This window comes from Mytilus californianus, unplaced genomic scaffold (genome assembly GCF_021869535.1).
Source record: "Mytilus californianus isolate M0D057914Y unplaced genomic scaffold, xbMytCali1.0.p SCAF_11, whole genome shotgun sequence".
In the NCBI taxonomy this organism is placed as follows: Eukaryota; Metazoa; Mollusca; class Bivalvia; order Mytilida; family Mytilidae; genus Mytilus; species Mytilus californianus.
In genome coordinates this window covers 11115526-11138212 of record NW_026262593.1, presented here as the reverse complement: position 1 = coordinate 11138212, position 22687 = coordinate 11115526, and the positions used below count along the sequence as shown (strand labels likewise).

Below are 22687 nucleotides of genomic sequence, written 5' to 3'. Positions count from 1 at the left end.
AGAGTCTTGAAGTGAGAGTCATGGAGCGGGAATTAAGAGAAGAAGGTGTAAAAATAGAGATATACTGCAAAAGTTTCTTTGATCAATTTCCGTCTAGGAGTAAGGGTCAAAGCTGTGGGAAATTTTTCACTTTTTCAACCCTCTAAATAGGGGGTTACAGTTTCTCGAATATCAAGAAAAGGGTTTAAACAAAACCTTTTACTTGTTATCTTTCAGGTATTACGTAGAAATAAGACAATGTGGTATACGTGCCAATGAGACAACTCTCCATACAAGTCACAATGTGTAAAAAGTAAACAATTATAGGTCAAAGTACGGCTTTCAACGCGGAGTCTTGGCTCACACCGAACAGCAAGCTATAAAGGGCCCCAAAATGACTAGTGTAAAACAATTCAAACAGGAAAACCAACGGTCTAATCTATATAAAAAACGAGAAACGAGAAACACTTAAGAACCACATAAACAAACGACAACCACTGAACAACAGGTTCCTGACTTAGGACAGGTGCAAACAAATGCAGCGGGTTTAAACGTTTTAACACGCGCCAACCTTCACCCTAACCTGAAATAGTAGTGTACCATTACAAAATAGAAAGACACACTATAATATATGAATTGAAATGGCTTAACTCAATCAAAAAAACATATTAACAAAAACAAGTAAACATAAACTGAACGATTAAATTTGATCTATGACATAATATTAACATAATATTAAATAAAAAAGGGGGGATGTAAAACAATTCCAAAAGACAACTATAACCTTTGACAAAATGGCGTTAAATAAAATAACGTACACAGGTAAGTTTGAATATAATAATTTTGTTGTTCATAGTACGAAAACAGAAGTGAAAATTTATCGTCATACACTGTACCAAATACTTATCAAAGGTGGTACATATTAAAAATAGTGAGACGAGATATAACATAAAATAACTAAACATTGAATAACAAAAATGCATTACAAATTGTGTCAACATGTCAAATTAACACGAAAGTACGATTTGAAAATACTCGATGTTACTGAAAGCTAGTTAAAAGCCAAACACAATTAATTAAAATCAACTAAAACACATCCCAGGGATTTAGTTTTTTAACGCCATGGACAGTCAAAAAAGGCAGGACTTGTGTAATGCCAAAAATAAGTATCGACAAGCAGTAGGATAGTTTGATTTAACCTTATTAGAAATATGTATAATGTTATATATAGATAAAGTACCCTTATTAACAAGATTTTATCAATTATTTTTAAATCAATGTCTTAGTTTAATAGTCAGAATACTAAAACTTTTTTCTCTCTCAATAGAGACATTTTTTCACGAACGGTTTTTTCTTGTGGGGGGGGTGAGTTTGTCAAGCAAGGAAAGATGTCTTGAGGGCCAATATAAACAGTAAAGAAGATTTGTGTCGTTTATCCTTCTGTTTTGTTTTTGTTAGTTGAATGTGAGTCACTCAAACCCTTTCCGACTTATTTTTACAGTTCGTTAATATGTTTTCTTGTTACACAGAGGTCTCAGATTAGGGTAGAGTAGAGCACTTTGAACCCGCCTAATTCTATATGTTTCTCTCTAGCGTCACAACACATTACATGAAAGTCTACTTTTTTTAAATGGACACAAATTTGAATAAACCAAGAGTTTCACGACGTTACGGGACATAAATCTGAGGGAAAAAATGACGTATTTGAGGCTAGACAGACGGCCACAGAATTAAGTGTCATGATGTCAAGGGACACATCTCCAACATGGACACAGATTTGAGGCTGTACATAGATTTGACTCATACATGTATACAACAGGAAAAACTATAAACAAAACCAATGTCAATTAAAGGTCAGTGATATAATAACTCTTTAGAAAGGTTAATATAAGCAGACCGTCTTTCAGGTAAACATGGCATGGAAGGAAAATTTTAAAAATAATAGAAATGGGCTTACATCATCGTTACCTTGGTCTATGATGAATATTTGTCTCATTAGCAAATATAAAAAAGAAGATGGGGTATGATTGCCAATGAGACAACTCTTCACAAAAGACCAAATGACACAGAAATTAACAACCATAGTTCACCGTACGGCCTTCAACAATGAGCAAAGCCCATACAGCATAGTCAGCTATAAAAGTCCCCGAAATGACAAATGTAAAACAATTCAAACGAGAAAACTAACGGCCTAATTTATGCAAGCATACCACATATCTTTTTTGTTTATATTAACACATGAAAAGGATTAAAATCAGATGTAGAATAATACACAATGAGTCATCAAATTTTCTACAAAAAACTTATCAAAAACGGCAAAGAACGATGACAAACTATTATAAGTCGAGCGCAAAAGTTTACATTTTTCAGTCATTAGTCACCATTATACTGTTTAGGTTAACTCACTGCGTTTTGAACTATTTGGAGATGAGCATCAATGACTTGTTAATATTCTTTGAGGCAAGACGTAAATATTTGATTAACTTAATAAATGATGCATTGCAAAACTTCTGATAATTAAAAAAACTCCAATTTATAAAATTGTCTCAAGTCATATTGATATCATAATTCCTTGAATATCTTATCAATTTTCTCAACACATATGGATTTAATCACATGAATTTTGTTGAGATTTTTGGCTTATATGAGTTTTTTTAACATTAGACAAGTTATTAATAACACTAGAACACACCCGCGAAATCGCGGGCATTTAGAGACTCTCTATATAATATATCAGTGACCGCCGTGGATAGTAAACTTGGAATTGATAGTAAATAGCAAATACACTTTATTTATAGTATATATATATATGTTCATAGTATACAGAAAAACGCGAAAATAATCGTCCTGTCCCCAAGTACCTATGAAAATTATGTGTAATTTAAACAATCCTCTATGACTAAAAAGTCCGTCCGATGACGGAAACAATATCCGGACGCCTTTATTTTCGTTTTCCTCCCAAAATAACCCAAACGGAATAATCATAAGCGAGGATGACAAATGCGACTATGCATGGTACCTATAGGACACAGAGGCATGATGAATAATTTATTGTGGAAGGAAGAGAAGCGACACACAAGACTTCAAATGAGGTCTTATGAAGTATAAGATAAACGGTACCAATTTTTCTACACCAGATGCGCATTTCGACAATCAATATCTCTTCAGTGATGCCCGAGGCCAAAATATTTGAAAATTCAAAGCTTATTAAAAGGATGAAGAGCTATAAACCAAAAAAGGTCAAAAAAGTATAGCCAAAGCCGGGCAAGGAATCAGAGCTTTGCATGAGCGAGATACATTCCTTAATTTAAAATGATTTTAAAAATTTTGTAACCGCAAATTTGAAAACACAAAATCCGTATTTTCATGCCAGTACCGAAGTACTGGATACTGGGATGGTGATACCCTCGGGGACTATCGGTCAACCAGCAGAAGCATCGACCCAGTGGTAGTAATAACATCAACGGTAGCAATTTTTCTGCACCAGATGCGCATTTCGACAATCAATGTCTCTTCAGTGATGCTCGAGGCCAAAATACTGGGCATGATATTCACATCTTTATTAGGGTCATTTTCATTTTAACGATCTACAGCAACCTTACTGACATAACATAAAGTGTTGGAATTCCCTCGATAAAAGTTTACCTTAAGACGATATGACGGTTCTCACTACAGGGGTAAATTCAGTGAAAAATCTCCCATTGACTGTAATGCTAATCTATGTCTTGAATTAAATTTATACCTGATTTACCTTTAGAAATTAGAAAATTTCATATATCATTCATGAAAGTACAAATGTAGCCCTATCATTTGCAACAATAAAAACATAGGGTCATGCGGCATTTTTGGGCATTCACATGGCCTTGTTTACAAACACTGTAGATTCGCACTTAATTCCTTCACTGACCCCCATTACTTTTCAACCCTGTAGTAAAAAAATTTAGTACATTCAGCATTTATTTTTTATTTTTTTTCAACTCTAGTTTTTATCCATCTATCAAAAAATATTTATTACAAACATTATCTACCAATCAGAAGAGCACATGACTTCAGTTTTATACAGAAAGCTCTCCCCCAAATGGGCGGTCCCTGATGACGTATATTTATTTACTGAATTTACCCCTATAAGGGACTTTTTAGTAGCTTTTCCCTCTTTTTTTGTAATAATCATGTAATGTATCCAATTTTAAAGTTCCTGTTTCAATACAACATTCATAAATGCTGAACTTGTAAAGATAGAGGAAAATTTATACTACAGCCCATACTGCGGCCAATGTATATTTGGTATATAAAGTTGCATATTGACTGTTTGTAAAAGAATGGTGTAAAATACTATGCTTAATAAATATGAATTGTTTTCTGTGTTTGCTTTGACCAGTATTGCAAGTACATCTAGAAACTAATATCTTGATGTACTCTTAGTAAAATTTTGCCTTATATGGAAGTTTTTGATTAAAAACCCTGAAAAGACCACAAAAACACTTTTCAAAGGCTTTTTTAAGCAGTTTCATACAAAAAAAACCAACAATTATGTTTCATTTTACTAAATTTGTGTTTTAATTACTTGTAAAGTTCACAAAATGTCATTGACAATCACTCTGCAGAAATTCCTGTTACCCCAACATCAGGATGGTTTCTTCACCAAAACTAGACAGACAAAACTGAAGTAGAAAAAAGTGCCAAATATGACTGGGTATGACCAAACTTTGCATTTGGAAGATTAAAGTAACAATTTAGAATATTTAAAAGCAATTATTTAAATAATCCAATTACAAACATTTCAACACTAGTTTCATAGATGATGGGCATGTAATCATAAAAGTTATCTACATTTTTTTTTAAATCAAGAAACGCAATGCGTTATGTAAAAATAAATGAATATCTTCATGCGGTCAGATTATTCAAGTGTTAAAATACTTGAAAAGTGCTTATTTACAACTCTGCTCTCCCCCAAATGGGCGGTCCCTGATGACGTATATTTATTTACTGAATTTACCCCTACAAACCAGTAAAAGTCTGAAATGGCCTATATCTGGTCTCGACTGTACTGATTTTTACTCGACCAGTCTGAATTTTGTCTGAAATTTACTAGATATTACTTTACTGTAGTCTGAACCATACTCAACAGTCTGAACTTGTACTCGACCTTTATTCGACCAGTACTTAACCATTTTATAAGTGTCTGAACCATTTTCGACCAAGTCTGAACCATGCTCGACCTAGTCTGAATCATACTCGACCTAGTTTGAACTATACTCGACCAAGTCTTAACCAACATTGACATATTTTTTGTATCTATCTGTTAAATTTCATCAATTCATCAATTTTGACCATTATTCAAATAATTTATCTTAAAGGGTTTTCAAATTTTTTGAATTTTTTGAATGTTTCAGATATATATATATATATTTTATGGTTACTAAAAAATTATCAACACTACTTACTTAAACCTGGTATAGATTTTTGGTGTCAGTCTTGTTTAGTTAATAACGCAATGAACTTTTTTTTATTGTATATAAAGCAACTTAAAAAAATTTGAAAATGACATCTTTGTTTTTTACAAACCATTTCTTTAATATAATAGAATTTCCATAGAATTCTTGATAAAACCTTTTAAAAGAAGAATTGCGTTCCAAAGTTACAGTAAAAATTCAAATTATTATTAATTTTTGTCAAAATAAAAGACATGGCATACAAGAAGCACTTTAATAAGGTTTAATTACCTCAATACAGATGTGTTTTACAGGTAAAAAGAAAACCCTGTTTTTTCTTAAACTCATGTATTACTTATCTAGTGAATTCAAAAAGCCTTGTGATTTAAGTTTTACAGGATGCTTTTTAATGTCTATGGATGTTATTTAAAATTAACAACTTTCTGACCAGGTGTGATTTTTTCAATGAGTGTAGCCCAAGCAGGAGGTATTACTTTAAAGTTTACCCCTAATCAGTAGAATAATTTTAATAATTTCTTTAATTTTTTATCCCTTTTATATATATATATAGAAGTCTATAAAAAGGACCAACCAGCAAATTTACTATGTACCGGATCGTCTAGAATAGACGATACTGTGCAGATAAGGAAAAAATTATATAAGTCTAAAAATTTGCACAACGATACTAATCTAAGGTGATATTATACGAAGATGTTGTTATCAAATCGTGTTGACAAATATTTCGGCTTAACAAATAGCCTTCGTCGGTGTCAATAATTTTACCAATACTGATATTAGGTGTAAAAATAGATCAGTAATACAGATAAGTTTTGGTCTATTGATTTTAATCCGTAATCTTGAACATCATAATATAAACAAAACTCGATACTCCAATATACGTGACTCAACGTAGTTGTTGTTTGGTTGTTTCCGTGTTGGAACACAGAAACACAGAAACAACCAAAAAAAAAAAACTACGTCAACTTGAAACCCGCTTGAAGAGAAGGGGATACAAACACAGAAATATCCAAAAACGTTTTCAGAAAGCGGAATCAATTCCTAGGAGTAAACTTTTAGAATACAAAGATAAAAAGAAAAATAAAAGGACTCCATGTGTTCTCACCTACCACCCATCTCTCAAAAACAGCTTTGGTGTCATTCGCGAGCATTGGAAAACAGTTGAAAAGAATCCCAAACTATCCAAGATTTTTCCCGAGCCTCCCATGATAGCTTTTAGGCAACCCAATAGTCTGCGGAACCTGCTAGTGCGGGCTGAAGTGTCTGATAATAGAAGTACTTCTGGAGAATGTCGTTCGTGTGAGGAAAAATGCTGCAAATGCTGCCTACAGATGCAGCATTCATCAACGTTTCACAGTAAGGCAACCGAAAATAACTATAAGATATTTTGCAATGTTACCTGCAAAAGTATGAACGTTATTTACATACTGGAATGTTCGGTTTGTGGCCTCCAATATGTTGGTGAGTCAAAGCAGCCTTTCCACAAACGACTCAATGGTCATAGGCGTGATATCTCTAAGAAGCCACTTCTCCCAGTTTCACAGCATTTCAGACAATCAGGTAACAAACTTTATGACTCTAACCGCATGAAAGTCCTAGTGATTGAACAGAACATTTACTGCAGTGATGCCGAGCGACAGATTCGGGAAAGCTTTTGGATAATGGAACTAAATGTACATCATCCAAACGGCACCAATAAGAAATGCTAAGTTTTGTTTTTCACTCATTTTGGAATGTAAATATACACAGTCACGTATATAGGAGTATCGAGTTTTGTTTATATTATGATGTTCAAGATTATGGATTAAAATCAATAGACCAAAACTTAACTGTATTACTGAACTATTTTTACACCTTATATCAGTATTGTTAAAATTATTGACACCGACGAAGGCTATTTGTCAAGCCGAAATATTTGTCAACATCTTCGTATAATACCATCTTAGATTAGTATCGTTGTGCAAATTTTTAGACTTATATATATAAATATATATATATAATTCGTCTAAACAACAGCCCAACAATGTTAGATCTGTAAATTTGCGTCAGCAAATTTTTTGTTCTTCCCTGGCCGGGATTCGAACTCATGCGACTGAGATATCGTGGCACCAAATAAAATCGCCTTGCACTATGCCCGACGCGCTAGACCACTCGACCACCTAGGCTCTATAATAATTAAGCTTTCGGTGGCCGGGTGTTACCTTTCCTCGTCAGTTTATATCTAGCGTCGTAACACAGTACATGATATATCAGGCATGAAGATGGAATTGTTACAGATCAGCTGTATTATCTATTGTAAAGGATCCTACAAATCAATGTAAGATGCAGTCACAGAAATAATTATATTATAAGTACGTCTGAACCAGTGACGACTCTACAACAGATTTTATCCATCGGATCACCAGCAGTGATGGTGATACAAGGCTGATAATACATTCTGTATATATAATTCGTCTAAACAACAGCCCAACAATGTTAGATCTGTAAATTTGCGTTAGCAAATTTTTTGTTCTTCCCTGGCCGGGATTCGAACTCATGCTACTGAGATATCGTGGCATCAAATCGCCTTGCACTATGCCCGACGCGCTAGACCACTCGACCACCTAGGCTCTATAATAATAAAGCTTTCGGTGGCCGGGTGCTACATTTCCTCGTCTGTTTTTATCTAGCGTCGTAACACAGTACATGATATATAAGTCATGAAGATGGAATTGTTTTATATATATTAAATATGCCAAATTATAATAAGAATAGATTCATTTGGGATATAAAGTTAAGAATTTCAGTGATTTTGTTGGCTGTTGTTACCTCAGTAAAAAAAGATAGTTATATAACTATTGTATGTACGACTATGAAACCTATGTAGTTTTTAGTTAAGAATTTTATTGAATTAAGTTTTGTTCAAAAAAAAAACCATATACATTACAAGAAGCACCTTAATAAGGTTTTATTACCCTCAGTACAGGTGTGGTTTTCAGGTAAAAGAAAATCTTTTTTTTTTAACATGACTCAGACTTTAAAATCTGATAATCATATAAGGATGTAAAAATCTGTTTTTATATATCTTTACTTTATTGTAGTTGTTGTCATGTCACTTAAAAAGAAACAGTTAACATGTAAAAAAAAGTAGAAGTTATTTGGTCAATTATGGTTAAGACTGGTCGAGTATTGTCAAGACCTTTGCTCGAGTATGATTCAGACTGAAAAAATAAGTCAAGAACTGGTCACGTATTGGTCCAGTACAGGTCGAGAATCGGTTAAGACTGTTTCAGACGGGTCGAGTAATAGTTCAGACTATTTTCAAGGCAACAATAAGGGTTAAGTACAAATCAGTACAGTCGAGTATGGTTAAGATTGGGGTCAAGTAATATTAAGTAAAATTCAGACCAATTCAGACTGGTCGAGTAAAATTCAGTACATACTAGTACAGATATAGGCCATTTCAGACTTTTACTCGTTTGTAGTGTCTGTCTATGTCCATCCATGTCTGCAATGTTTCGTTTATTTGACTGTCCAGTGGTTAGAGCGATATTGTAACAGATGTAAGTTATTCCTGAAACATGTCTCGCCGTCTCGGGCGCAATGAATTCTTTTTTCGCTTATATTTAACTAAATTCATTCTGAGCTAGACTTATTCACATCGATGCATAGTGACTCATTTACAATTGAACTTTTATTTTGAAACAAGTTTTATTTAATATGATTACTCTTAAGACTCTTCTTTTGTCTTTTCCTAAGATGTTTTAGTTGAACATGTGAGTGATATTCAACTCACTTCAGTTCATTATTTTTTACCTTTGATCGAGTCATATGTTTAATGCACGAGGCCATTGTTTATAGCATATACATTTTCCTGAATATAGTCTAGTATATGTCAGTCAAGTTCTTGCCTAATTTTTTCTTATTTTTAATCTTTCCCATTTTTTGTTTGTCTTTTATAGCCTACCCAACTGCATTGGTCTTTACCCCTCTTTTGCAGTTCTATAATACCATGTCAACGTAATAAGGACTTACAGTTTTGTTATGAACTATGAAATGTCTTTCAAAGTTATGTGATTTTAATTCACCAAATAGTCAAACGCGCATCTTGCATACAAAAATTTAAGTCTGGTATCTATGACGAGTTTATTTTTGTACATCTTTTAGGATTTTAAATGAAACATTTGTCATTTTAAACAACATTTATTTTTTTAAAGAAAGTTACAACAACATCAGTTTGTCTTGAATAATTTGTTTGATGTTTTATCACGACATGAGAGAATCCTCCGCTGAGTTGTTACGCCCAGTTCTTTTTTTTTATAGATTATCATATTTTTTCGTTTGATTATAATGATGTGTTTTATGTAATTGCTCCTTATAATAAAACAAAATTTTCATTCTACCAACGGAGCGGTGAGATAAATGTGTTCATGTTTCAATATAAATAAAATAGCGCATGTATATAGATCGAATAATTAATAATATTCCAGGCCCAGGCCATGTGTAAATTTACAACAAATCTATGACTTCCATGAATTATTTCGATTCTAATAGGACAAATACGGTCATACAACAAATGAGGCGAGGGTGGATTTGCCATGTGTATGGCTGTTCTATTTTACCCCCTGTTAGATAAATCTAAAAAATTCTGATAAATCTGTAGCTTGCATGAATTATTTCTTGAATAACCGCTAGAAAAAATTGTTTTTAATTCTTTTATTTCTCAAACCTAACATTTGCCATTTTGAATTTACATTTCTTTCTCGTATTAAAGCTACCATTAAATTTACTGTTGACATTTTGTAACTAAGGAGCAACCATAATGACTTGCTGAAATCAGTGAATGTGCGAATAATGCAACAAAATAGACAAAAACAACACCTACCTCAAAAATTTATTTCAATGCAATATTATCCGAATTTGGAGGGTTAACGCAACAGAAAAACCTTCAGCTTTGACTTTTTCATTCGTATGACGTCATGTTTTGAAACGACGTTAATGCGCCAAAAACATTAATGGAATTTCGCGGAATTTTATTTTATTTCGATTTTGTACAATTTTCCGAGCTCTATTGCATTAATTCTTTTTGCTATGCCTCAGAATAAGAAAAATGGTTCTGTAGGGTTTTTCCAATTGCAATTTTTAACACAATGAAATCGACACATCTTTTGCACATAGGTTACGATACATGTGGATTTACGTGGGAGGTATATTTTAATAGCCATTATATTGTACATCTCGGAGTCTGCGCTAAGTATAGATATATCGAGAATTATATCACGGTGTTGTTTACAAAGCGAAAGAAGCACGTCATATTAGAATGGTATTTATTAATCCAGTTTGTATTTTTTCAATGAACTGAATAACGAGTTTCATTGCCATGTGAATTACATTACTTTTTTGTGAACACTGCAGTATGCATATGCTTCATACTTTTGTTTGTATACTATTTTACGGTAAGGTGGGTATTCAATATTCTAGTTTCTATTTTTATCCATGGGTTAAATAAATCTTCTCATCTATAGTTCTTGCATACAATAGACCAGGAAGTCTTCCCATTTCATATGCAGACAGCATTGCATAGACTCGGCTTGAAATGTTCTGGACGAGGTAAAGCCAGCATGTGCTTACTTCTGCTTCTTGTTATCCTGCATTTCAGGTAATATTTTTATTTCAACTTATTTTTTTTAACTGTCAGTTGCTTCAATATATTTTCAATTGCAGGAAAACGTAAGTCTGCATTATTATTAGGAATGTTGTTCATACAGCATTCAAATGTTAAATTTTTATCTTCATTTTAATTTTTCTAATTTTGACAAAACATAGTTAATCGAATTTCGTCTTGTGAAAGTGAAAGTTGAAATATAACACTCCTTTCTAGCTCATCTGGCTGAAAAGGCCAGATTGAGTGATTGCTATTGCATTTGTCGTCAGCCATTGTCCTTCGTCGTCTGTCAGACAATACATTTTACCAAAATAAAACTTTTCATCCGAAACTAATGGGTCAAATTGGACAAAACTTGGTCACAATTTTCCTTGCGAAATTCAATTAGTTTAAAGAGTGTTTACGATAATCCTGCTTGCCAACCAACATAGCCGCTCAGATTAAAAATAGAACATAAAGTAAAAATGCAAGTATTGTCAATTATCTTGAAAACCGTTATAGATAGAAAAATCTTATTAAGTAGAAATGTTCAAAATATCGATATTTATCCACCGTCAATCTGACCAAAACTTTCAGGGGACTCCATTTATGAGTTATTGTCCTGAATGGTTTTTTTGTGAAAATCTATAGTAGATAGACGTAAACTGTTATGGGCACTAGATATCAGAAGGAAAAATTCTACATAAAAATGAACGTGTGAAAGAAGTCGACTCCTGATAGAGTTATTACCCTTCAATCATGATTTCAAACAATTTGTACGTTTTCGTTGGCAAACATTGAAAATATATTAATTGCAATGTTTGTATCCAAATTGCGAAAACATGACAGGTGAGAGATACAGACACATTAGAGTTCTTACTGGTTTTTCGCGCTAACCCAGTTTAAGGAATTAGCGTGATACGTCTGTGAGTGAGTCATAGTTAGTGTTAGTTGAATGTGAGTCACTCAAACCCTTTCCAACTGAATTTTACAGTTCGTTGATATGTTTTGTTGTTACACAACGCTCTCAGATTAGTATGAGTAGGGTAGAGCACTTTAAACCCGCCTAATTCTATATGTATCTCTCCAGCGTCACAACACATTACAATAAAGTCTACTTTTTAAAATGGACACAAATTTGAATAAACCAAGAGTTTCATGACGTTACGGGACATAGATTTGAGGGGAAAAAAGACATATTTTAGGCTAGACAGAGAGCCACAGAATTAAGTGTCATGATGTCAAGGGACACATTTCCAAGATAGACACAGATTTGAGGCTGTAAATATATTTGACTCATACATGTATACACCAGGGAAAACTATAAACAAAACCGATGTCAATTAAAGGTTAGTGATATAAGAACTCTTTAGAAAGGTTAATATAAGCAGACCGTCTTTCAGGTAAACATCACATGGAAGGAAAATAAAAAAAATGATACAATGGGCTCACCAATTCAACACTGTTATTAGATCTTTGAATATTGTTTTTATCGGTTCTAATATTGATTTTGTTATCAGTAAATTAAAATCAAACTAAATATTATTTTTATATACATATCCACATTCTTGGCTCTAAAATCTGTCGATACCTGTATATTGGCATTGCACAAGGTCATGTTTTTCTCTGACTGTTTATGACGTCTTTACACTAAATCCAATTGATGTTTGATGTGTACTGATTGATATTATAGTCTTAAATACATGATTTTTTTTCATTATTTGCTATTGGCTTTGAACTAGCTGTCAGTAAAAGCGAGTATTCTCAGATCTGTACTTAGTGTTTTTCTGTTGTGTGAACGTATAAGTACCCGTCCACGTACACTCTGTGTTTTTGTTAGATGTATTTCTATTTATATCCATCTGATGAGTTAATATAAAAAGAAGATATGGTATGATTGCCAATGAGACAACTCTCCGTAATAGACCACATGACACAGAAATTAACAAATTAAATTAAGCCTTTTTCAACTGATTTTTTATAGTTTGTTCTTATGTTGTACCGTTACACCACTGACCCAGATGGAAGGTTAGGGAGGGTTAGGGGAAGGGTTTGGCGCCAACAAACTAGTTTAACCCCACCACATTCTGTATGTGTTTGTCCCAAGTCAGGAGCCTGTAATTCAGTAGTTGTCGTTTGTTGCTGGGCGACATATATGATTTTCGTTCATTATGTTGTACATAAATAAGGCCGTTAGTTTTCTAGTTTGAATTGTTTTACATTTTTCATTTCGGGGTCCTTTATAGCTAACTATGCGGTTTGGGCTTTGCTCATTGTTGAGGGTCGTATGGTGGCCTATAGTTGTTAATTTCTGTGTCATTTGGTCTCTTGTGGAGAGTTGTCTCATTGGCAATCATACCACATCTTCTTATTTTTATATTTACATCCCCGTTATTTGGTCTATGATGAATATGTGTCTCGTTGGCAAGCATACCACATTTACTATTTTATTTATATTAACACATGAACAGGATTTAATCACATGTGAAATAATAAACAGTGAGTCATAAAAATTTCTACAAAATCTTATAAAAAACGGCAAACAACGATGACAAATTATTATTAGTCGAGCGTAATAGTTTAGATTTTTCAGTCATTAGTCACCATTTTACTGTTTATGTTAACTCTCTGCGTTTTGAACTATGTGGAGATGAGCATCAATGCGCTTGTTATTTGATGCAAGACGTAAATATTTGATTAACTTTTTGTATAGAAACTTTGTAAATATAAAGATAAATGATGCATTGCAAAACTTCTTCACTAATTTGCGCGTAAATTTACCTTTGATGTTAAAGTGATCAAGCTTTAAGGAGTGGTTCAAATATTAAATATTTTAGCAACCTGTCCAAAGTCAGAACTGTTCTCATTATTGGTTGCTTATGTTTCTTAACGGTTTGTGTCATTTGGCAGATCGTTGATAGCTCTGTTGTATTTACTCATTGCTTCTTTACACTCGATGCGATTTAGAGCTTGATATATCATATAGAGACCCGTCAACCATTGAAGACAGTATGTTGACCTCTAGATGTCTGTAATTCCACTTGAATAAACACATCTCACTTTATTCATATAGACATAATGATAACAGGCAATGTGATGAGTGGTGCCCGTTTGTTGTTTCACAGTCAAATAGAACTTCCTTTCCCTTCCTCATTGTACTCGTGCTGATAATTAAAAAAACTCCAATCTATATTGTGATACTAAAATTGTCTCAAGTCATTTTCATATCATAATTTCTTGAATATCTAATCAATTTTCTCGACAAATATGGAGTTAATCACATCAATGAATTTTGTCGAGGGTTTTGACTTTTAATGAGTTTTTGATATTAGACAGATTATTAAACTGGGCATGATATCCAGATCTTTATTGGGGTCATTATCATTTTAACGATCTGCAGCATTACATTACGTGTTGGAACTCCCTCGATAAAAGTTCACCTTTAGACGATATGACAGTTCTATTTATGTTTATCCATGTCTGCAATGTTTCGTTTATTTGACTGTTCAGTGGTTAGAGCGTTATTGTAACAGATGTAAGTTATTCCTGATACATGACTTTTCTTAATTTTAATCTTTTCCATTTTTTGTTTATCTTGATATAGCCAACTGCATTGGTCTTTACCCCTCTTTTGCAGTTCTATAATACTATGTAAACGTAATAAGGACTAACAGTTTTGTTATGAAATATTAAATGTCTTTCAAAGTTATGCGATTTTAATGCACCAACTAGTAATTCGAATGTTTTGAATTACTACGGATTTCTTTCTCCAGGAAATGATTACCTTAGCTTTATTTGGCAAAAGCTGTCGGAGTTGTGGGTCCTCAATGCTCTTCAACTTCGTATTTTATTTTATTTTTTTAATTTGTTTTTATTTGAGCGTCACTGATGAGTCTTTTGAAGACGATACCCGCATCTTGCATACAAAATTGTAAGCCTGGTATCTATGATGAGTTTATTTTTGTACATCTTTTAGGATTTTATATGAAACATTTGTCATTTTAAAGTGGCTCGGGTGTCTTCTTCCATCTTGGATTCTGAAGTAGCAGATAACGTTGGTCCAGATCTTTGATTAAATGTGCAAATTTTGAGAAGAGTATGCAATTTATGTGTAAGACTTTTGATATATAATTATAGAAAATTGTATGTTTTATCATAATTATTGCTGTAATTTCTCAAAAACACCTTATTTGTTTTTGATTAATTTTTTTTCAAATTTGCCAAATAAGGGGAGATAACTCCGATAAAGTCATTTTTATAATAGAAAGTGTTCTGAATTTACCTATTTTAATCTGTAGCAAGAAAACAAGTTCGGTGACCCCATTTTTTCTCTTTCCTATCTGAAAGCATGTTATAAGAGCTATCTTCTCACATTATATCTTAAAATTCTATCAGGTATTTTTCTTTTTATCACACAAACATTTGATTTTCCATGCAGTATCTATACAAAATCTGACAATTTTGCACTACCTGTAGCATGAAAAAAAGTCCGGTGACCCATACTTTTTATTATATTTTTGAAAAAAGCATGATAAATACTTCATTTTGACAAATTATTAAAAAATTCTATCAATTTTAATTAAGACGCCCTAGCCACCTTAGACATTTATATTTTTTTATAGAAAGTTACAACAACCTCAGTTTGTCTTGAATACTTTGTTTGATGTTTTATCACGACATGAGAGAATCCTCCGCTGAGTTGTTTCGCCCAGTTCTTTTTTTTTAATAGATTTTCAGATTTTTCTCGTTTGAATATAATGATGTGTTCTATGTAATTGCTCCTTATTATGAAACAAACTTTTCATTCTACCAACGGAGCGGTGAGATAAATAGGTCCATGTTTCAATATAAATAAATTAACACATGTCTATAGATCGAATTATTAATAGTATGCTGCTTTTTGTATACACTGTTGTATTCCTATTACATTCATTTTGTAAGATATGTTTACAGTTATATTGGTATTTATTAATCCAGTTTGTATTTTCTCAATGAACTGAATAACGAGTTTCATTGCAATGTGAATTACATTACTTTTTTGTGAACACTGCAGTATGCATATGCTTCATACTTTTGTTTGTATACTATTTTACAGTTAAGTGGGTATTCAGTATTCTAGTTTCTATTTTTATCCATGTGTTAAATAAATCTTTTCATCTATAGTTCTTGCATACAATAGACCAGGAAGTCTTCCCATTTCATATGCAGAAAACATTGCATAGACTCGGCTTGAAATGTTCTGGACGAAGTAAAGCCAGCATGTGCTTACTTCTGCTTCTTGTTATCCTGCATTTCAGGTAATATTTGTATTTCAACTTATTTTTTTAACTGTCAGTTGCTTCAATATATTTTCAATTGCAGGAAAACGTAAGTCTGCATTATTATTAGGAATGTTGTACATACAGTATTCAAATGTTAAATTTTTATCTTTATTTTAATTTTTCTAATTTTGACAAAACATAGTTAATCAAGTTTCGTCTTGTGAAAGTGAAAGTTGAAATATAACACTCCTTTCTAGCTCATCTGGCTAAAAAGGCCAGATTGAGTTATTACTATATCATTTGTCGTCAGTCATCGTCCTTATTCGTCTGTTAGACAATAAATGTTACCAAAATAAAACTTTTCATCCAAAACTAATGGGTCAAATTGGACAAAACTTGGTCACAATTTTCCTTGCGAAATTCAATTAGTATAAAGAGTGTTTACGATAATCCTGCATGCCAACCAACATAGCCGCTTAGTTTAAAAATAGAACATATAGTAAAAATGCAAGTATTGTCAATTATCTGGAAAAACGTTATAGATAGAGAAAATCTTATTAAGTAGAAATGTTCAAAATATCGATATTTATCTACCGTCAATCTGAAAAAACTATCAGGGGACTCCATTTATGAGTTTTTGTTCTGAATGGGTTTTTTTTTTCTCCTGTTCAGGCCTTTGGAGGCACGCTTGTTTTCATTTATATCAGCACCTTGTGTTTTGTTTTCTTTGTTAGGTAAACTTGTCATTATTTATCTATTTTTTTTATTTCTTTTTTTTATATACCTTCTTTGACTAAATCATCATTAGTTTTTGCTCTATAAATTTAGTATTCTTTTTATTTCTTTATTCATCTTATCAAAATAATTTGCACATTCATTTTTGTTTCTCAATTTACATTTTATATCTTAAGGTTAACATGAATAATAGTAATGCTCCGTAAAGCATAAGCAAGTACATACCGTGTGTGACCCTCATGTGTAGTCAAGTCTGTCCCAAATCATCGTTATATTATTTAATTTTGTCTTGCATATTCGGATCAGGTTCAAACGTCTTCGAATTAGTGTAGAAAAAAAACCTGCAAAAATAGCCGAATTTTGAAATCTTTTCTTAAACATTTAGATATGAGCCAATGCCTTGCATTTTATAATTATGTAAATTAGTATAAATTAACGTTTTTTGTTAGGTTGTGACTCATATCTTGTTTGTCTAACAATGTGTTAAATGGCCATTTTATGTCAAATATGTCAAATATATCAAATCTGCAGCATGTTTTTGTTTACAACAAATGCACTTTACAGGTAACGTTTTAGCACTAAAGGGTTGATACTATAAATAATGATAAATTTAAAAGTTAAATAGTTCAAAGCCTATAAGGTAATCTGGTTTGTTTTTCGCATAAAATGTTATAACTCATTGTACCAATGATTTTTGAAGATATCAGTTTTAGGAATATAACAATGTATATTAGGGAATTACACGTTAAAAAAACAAGAGAGACAAAAGATACCAAAGTCGAATACTAACTGGCAACGCTATGGCAAAAAACGAAAAACGAAAAAAAACCAACAGTATGCAAAACACAACATAGAATACTAAAGGCTGAGCAACACGAAACCCAAAAAACAGGAGAGATCTCTTATATGATTTTTTGAAGTGGAATATTTGATTTTCCTCTTGTATTCAATCAAAACATGTCTACTCATAAACTTTTTTTAGTATTGTGGAGGCGGGGATTTGCTATTCATCATACGCCTGTAGTTATACAGGTTATGAATCACAAAGTTACAAAATCCAATGCGGATGGTTTGACTGGGATAGATGTACGAGATACAGGTATGTGCATGTCTCTGTTGATCTTTAAAACACACCTTTAATATATTATTCGTTACTTGCCTGATTAAAAGGATGCACATAGCAAATATATTAATTGTATTTAATTGCATAAACAGAAACGGATTAATGGAAGTATAAACATTAATTTCAATTAATAATTTTCCCTCTTTCTGTTGTACAAAGTTGATAAAAAATATTCTTTCAAGTTATAATTTTCCCTCTTTCTGTTGTACAAAGTTTATAAAAGAACATTCTTTTGAATTTAGGTCCGCAGCAAAAACCTATTACAGAAGATGTTACACTTCGCATTGCTGTTCCGGATACACCGGATCATCTTGCTCACAAGGTATAAGGTATTCATAACATGCTTAACATACAAGTATTTCATAACTATAGTACGGCAGACCATGTTAAAGATAAAATACTTGTACTGATGTGAATTTATTCAAAAAAAAAATTAAAGAAGATATCAACTTTATTCTTCAATTATTTCCAATTATGTAAAAAAACTGAGGTTATGCTAGATGTACAGAACAATTAGTGAACAACTAAATAAACGACGAAATTCGTATGTAGCAAAAACAAAGATTTACGTCCAATCATCACCAAGGCATTCGTTAAGAGGCGGATGTTATTCTCTAACTGGGGGATGGGGTTGGATTGGGACTTAATAATGTTAAAGATAATGATCAGTAGTTGGTAAACCTACGCTAGATACAGATAGTTGTGACACATGTTTCTGGAATACCATTCAATGTTATCAATAGACATAACAAAATGTAAACATATTAATAGTTGAAAACACCAATTTAGGATTAACACAACCGTATAAGATCAACTTCCGCAAGAGAGTACTAAATGAACCCCTCAAATAGTAATTCGATTTTGTAATGAAACGTCTAATTTGATCAAAACAGGTCTGAAAAGACTTTAATATAAATGCATATTTAATGATAGTCAATAAATGTTAATATTTATTAACTGCGGTAAATTCTATACAGTTCAGGCACATCAATTGCAATCTAATTTCAAAGATCTTTCCGTCTTTTATTTAAGAAACCTAGTTGTTGATGTACTCCTAAGAAGTAGATTTGTACAAGCCTCTATGTAGGACAAAGGAACGAAACATCAAGACAAATCTGAAAATTTCACTTCAAAACTCTTTGTCGTTATAAACTATTCAAGAGTACTTCTATCTCATATACATTCTTAAAAGAAAAGAAACAACTGAGACTAAATAATGTACTTTATGTCAAGATATCCAACGATTGCCATAACGGCAAGTTAACTTACTCTTTTTTTTTATTTAGTTACAAAAAACTACTATAGAAAAGCTATGAGGTATTATGTCCGAAATTCACTTTTTTAATGATTGCAAATTGATGTATTTATAGTATTTTTTTAACTTACTCCACATGTCATTCATTCTCAAAAAGAAAGCTACGTTTTTATTGTTTGTATCGACTGATGTCACAACTTCAGTTACAAAATATTCTGAGCAAATGCCGAAACATCATTGATCATTATTTTGAAACCCTTTATTAATTAATGTTTTTGCAAGATGCTAAGAATTACAACTTTTCAGACTTACTTAAATTTTCTTTTCATCGACAAACTGATGACGATTTGTTCTCCACTTAGAAATATGAACTGCGTCGAATAGAATTCGACCTTATGCAAGTGCACGTATACATGTACATTGATAAGACTTTAATTGATTTTGAACATTAAAATACAAAATAAAAGACCAATTTTGGTCTGTTTTGTAGGGTTTTTGTATCAACCCAATTTTCAAACAGTTAAAGACTTTGCATAGAGATTTTGTCAACCCGAAAAAGGTTAACAGATGTATTGAAATTCATTAGCATAAGGTCGACGCAGCTCATATGACTACCTTTTTTATTTGTCTCTAGGTTGCACTTTGTAAATACAGCTGTTTCACAAACCACGCCTCTTTTGGGGAGATATATAATATTCATAGATATTTATTTTTGTTTACGTACTGGTTCCCAGATATGATCTCTATGTTTCATCTCGTAGAGACATAACTTGGAAATGTTACCAGTAAAAATACACATGCATAGTGGTCAAATTGAAATATGTGGAAGACCTAAAGTCAAGGTAGGGGTAGTACATAATTTTAGTATAAGTTTAAACTCTTAGAAGTTCGGGGCATATAAATGTTGAAAATATGCTGCGCAGCCCTATAGTTTGACCTTTGAAAAAAATAATAGTGCATATGAACTTTCCATTCTAGGATATAATTTTTTTCAAAACTTCATAATAAAAGTGGTACAGTTTTAGCCGTAAAAGCAGTTCCTATGTGAAATTGCATTGTCGATATTTACAAAAATGCAACCTCTACAATTTTATAATGATTTAATTTGCTCATTATGTGCCATGATTGAAATCATTTTTGAGATATGTTTTATCATAACACAAAATTTGTGTTTTACCAAGAAATATCTGGGTTTTTTTTACAGCTATATGTTACGGTTCTACTTCTTGTCCAAATGGAGGATCATGTTCCTTACCAAACACGTGTGTGTGTGCTCCCGGATTTGGAGGTCCGCAATGTGCAGGTAAATATAACCTTGAATGACCACTTGTCTGCATCAAATAAATTTTAAACCTCGAATGTGTATCAACCTGCTTATTTCATCAACTTTATTTTGGATACAATAAACAGACCCCGCCTCATTTTATATGTACGTGTCCAAATTTAGGAGCCTGCAATTCAGTGGTCGTCGTTGGTTCATGTCTGTCATTTTTTTTTCGTTAATTGTTTTGTTATGAATTATGCCATTAGTTTTCTCAATTTTATTGTTTCATATTTTTCATGTCGAGGCCTTTTATAGCCGACTGTATATGTTGTCTCGTAGGAAAATGTTAGCTAATTTGTATTCTTCATTAAAAGCTAATGTATGAAATCTGCTTCATATTGATAAAGAAACAAGTCGACAAGAGGAAGAGTATAGTTTGTTCAAATAAGATTACCATTTTAGCTTGGATGGTGTAAACTTCCCACTAACACCATGCATCATTACATCATTCACCATACACCTTTACACAATACACCCTGTACCATTACACTATACACGTTACACCTTTGCACCATACACCTTACACATTACACCATAATGCAATTTAATTTCAAAGAAAGCGTGCGACTACAAAATTATTTATTTATTTTAAAAAACGAATTTTGATCACAATATTGTAAATTAATGTATAAAATTAAAAATCAGTTCTTATCAATATTTTGCATAGTTTTGAATGTAATACACCATTCATTCACACCATTCCCGATCGCACGTTACACCATTACACCATTCCCCTTACACCATACATCATAGCACCATACACCTTCTACCATTGCATAATATGCCATACACCATTACACCATACACGTTTTTTTGGGAAGTTTACACCATCCAAGGGCTGTAATACTTTATTAAACCAATTATCGTCCCATAAAGGGCATATTAACAAAACAATAATGATAATGTTAATGATAATATGGATTTACCTATAGGAGTTTTTTTTAAATAGTAAAACATTATAACAAATTAAAGCAACAGTGTTGGATACTTCTTCATGTTCACAAGAAAGGAGCCAAATTAATGTATTTTCTAACTTAAATCGATCAGCGATACAATGAGTTGATGCGCCAATTCCTACTGGCTGTAAAAGTATTTTTTCATACTTAATCAACTGAAGCAAATTTTGCTGTTGTTATGAAAATCCCCGAATGTGTATGTGTTTGCAAAATGGTTTTTCTATTCTACGTTTTTCCTTAGGCCATTGTAGTGTTGGTCTTTCTGTCTAATTGACTTTTATTGGTATCTTCCTTTCTATTTCTTAGCACGATCAAATTTGTAAATTCGTCACCATCATCAATTGGTTGATCATCACGAAGAGTCTACGTCACAGCTCTCCAACGGCATGTTTTATCGATTGTATACTATTACCGATTGTCACGTTCGTTGCCTGAGTCTTAATTTGCACAGTGGTTGATACAGGCATAGCAGGAGACAATTAAATTGAAATGTATCGTGTCTTGCTACTTTGGACTTTGAGCGATTCCCTTAGATTTTATTTGTTACCTTATTCTGTGTCTTTTTTTTTATCATAAATAGTTTTGAACTTATTTAGAATAATACTGCCTAAATTAAAAACAAATTGAGGTTTGCAAGGTTTAGATGCAAATGTAAGATATTATATCCTTTATATCTAATTTTTCTCCTTTTATTCAAAAGATGTGAACGAATGTCAGCTGGGAACACACACCTGTCAGCAGCTGTGTACAAATACATTTGGATCATTTACCTGCTCATGTAGAACAGGATACACTCTAAACAGCGATTTGATAACATGTACAGGTATGTTTGCTGTAAATAACTCACTTCATGAAAACTTTCGCTGACGATTATTTGTAAAATTGAAAGGACAAATTAGGACGTTTTTGCGTAAGAAACAAAATTATGTGATGTTTGCATAAATATATGTATGAGAAAATTTTATGTATGTGAGAGGTCTT

The 22687-nt window shown here is 32.3% G+C and overlaps 1 protein-coding gene across 7 annotated transcripts in view; it reads left to right on the top strand.

Moving 5' to 3' along the window:
* Positions 1–22687, top strand: part of LOC127719541 (matrilin-2-like) — a 199947-nt gene that overhangs the window by 135418 nt on the left and 41842 nt on the right. For 6 of the 7 annotated variants that reach the window (XM_052225756.1, XM_052225761.1, XM_052225757.1 and 3 more), the window contains exons 2-7: positions 10934–11067; positions 16216–16349; positions 18031–18147; positions 18414–18493; positions 20631–20729; positions 22407–22529. In XM_052225756.1, the coding sequence (XP_052081716.1) occupies positions 16255–16349; positions 18031–18147; positions 18414–18493; positions 20631–20729; positions 22407–22529 (514 nt within the window). In that variant the 5' untranslated portion in view covers positions 10934–11067; positions 16216–16254. The remainder of the gene's footprint in view (positions 1–10933; positions 11068–16215; positions 16350–18030; positions 18148–18413; positions 18494–20630; positions 20730–22406; positions 22530–22687) is intronic. The other variant, XM_052225759.1, reaches the window with a different exon arrangement.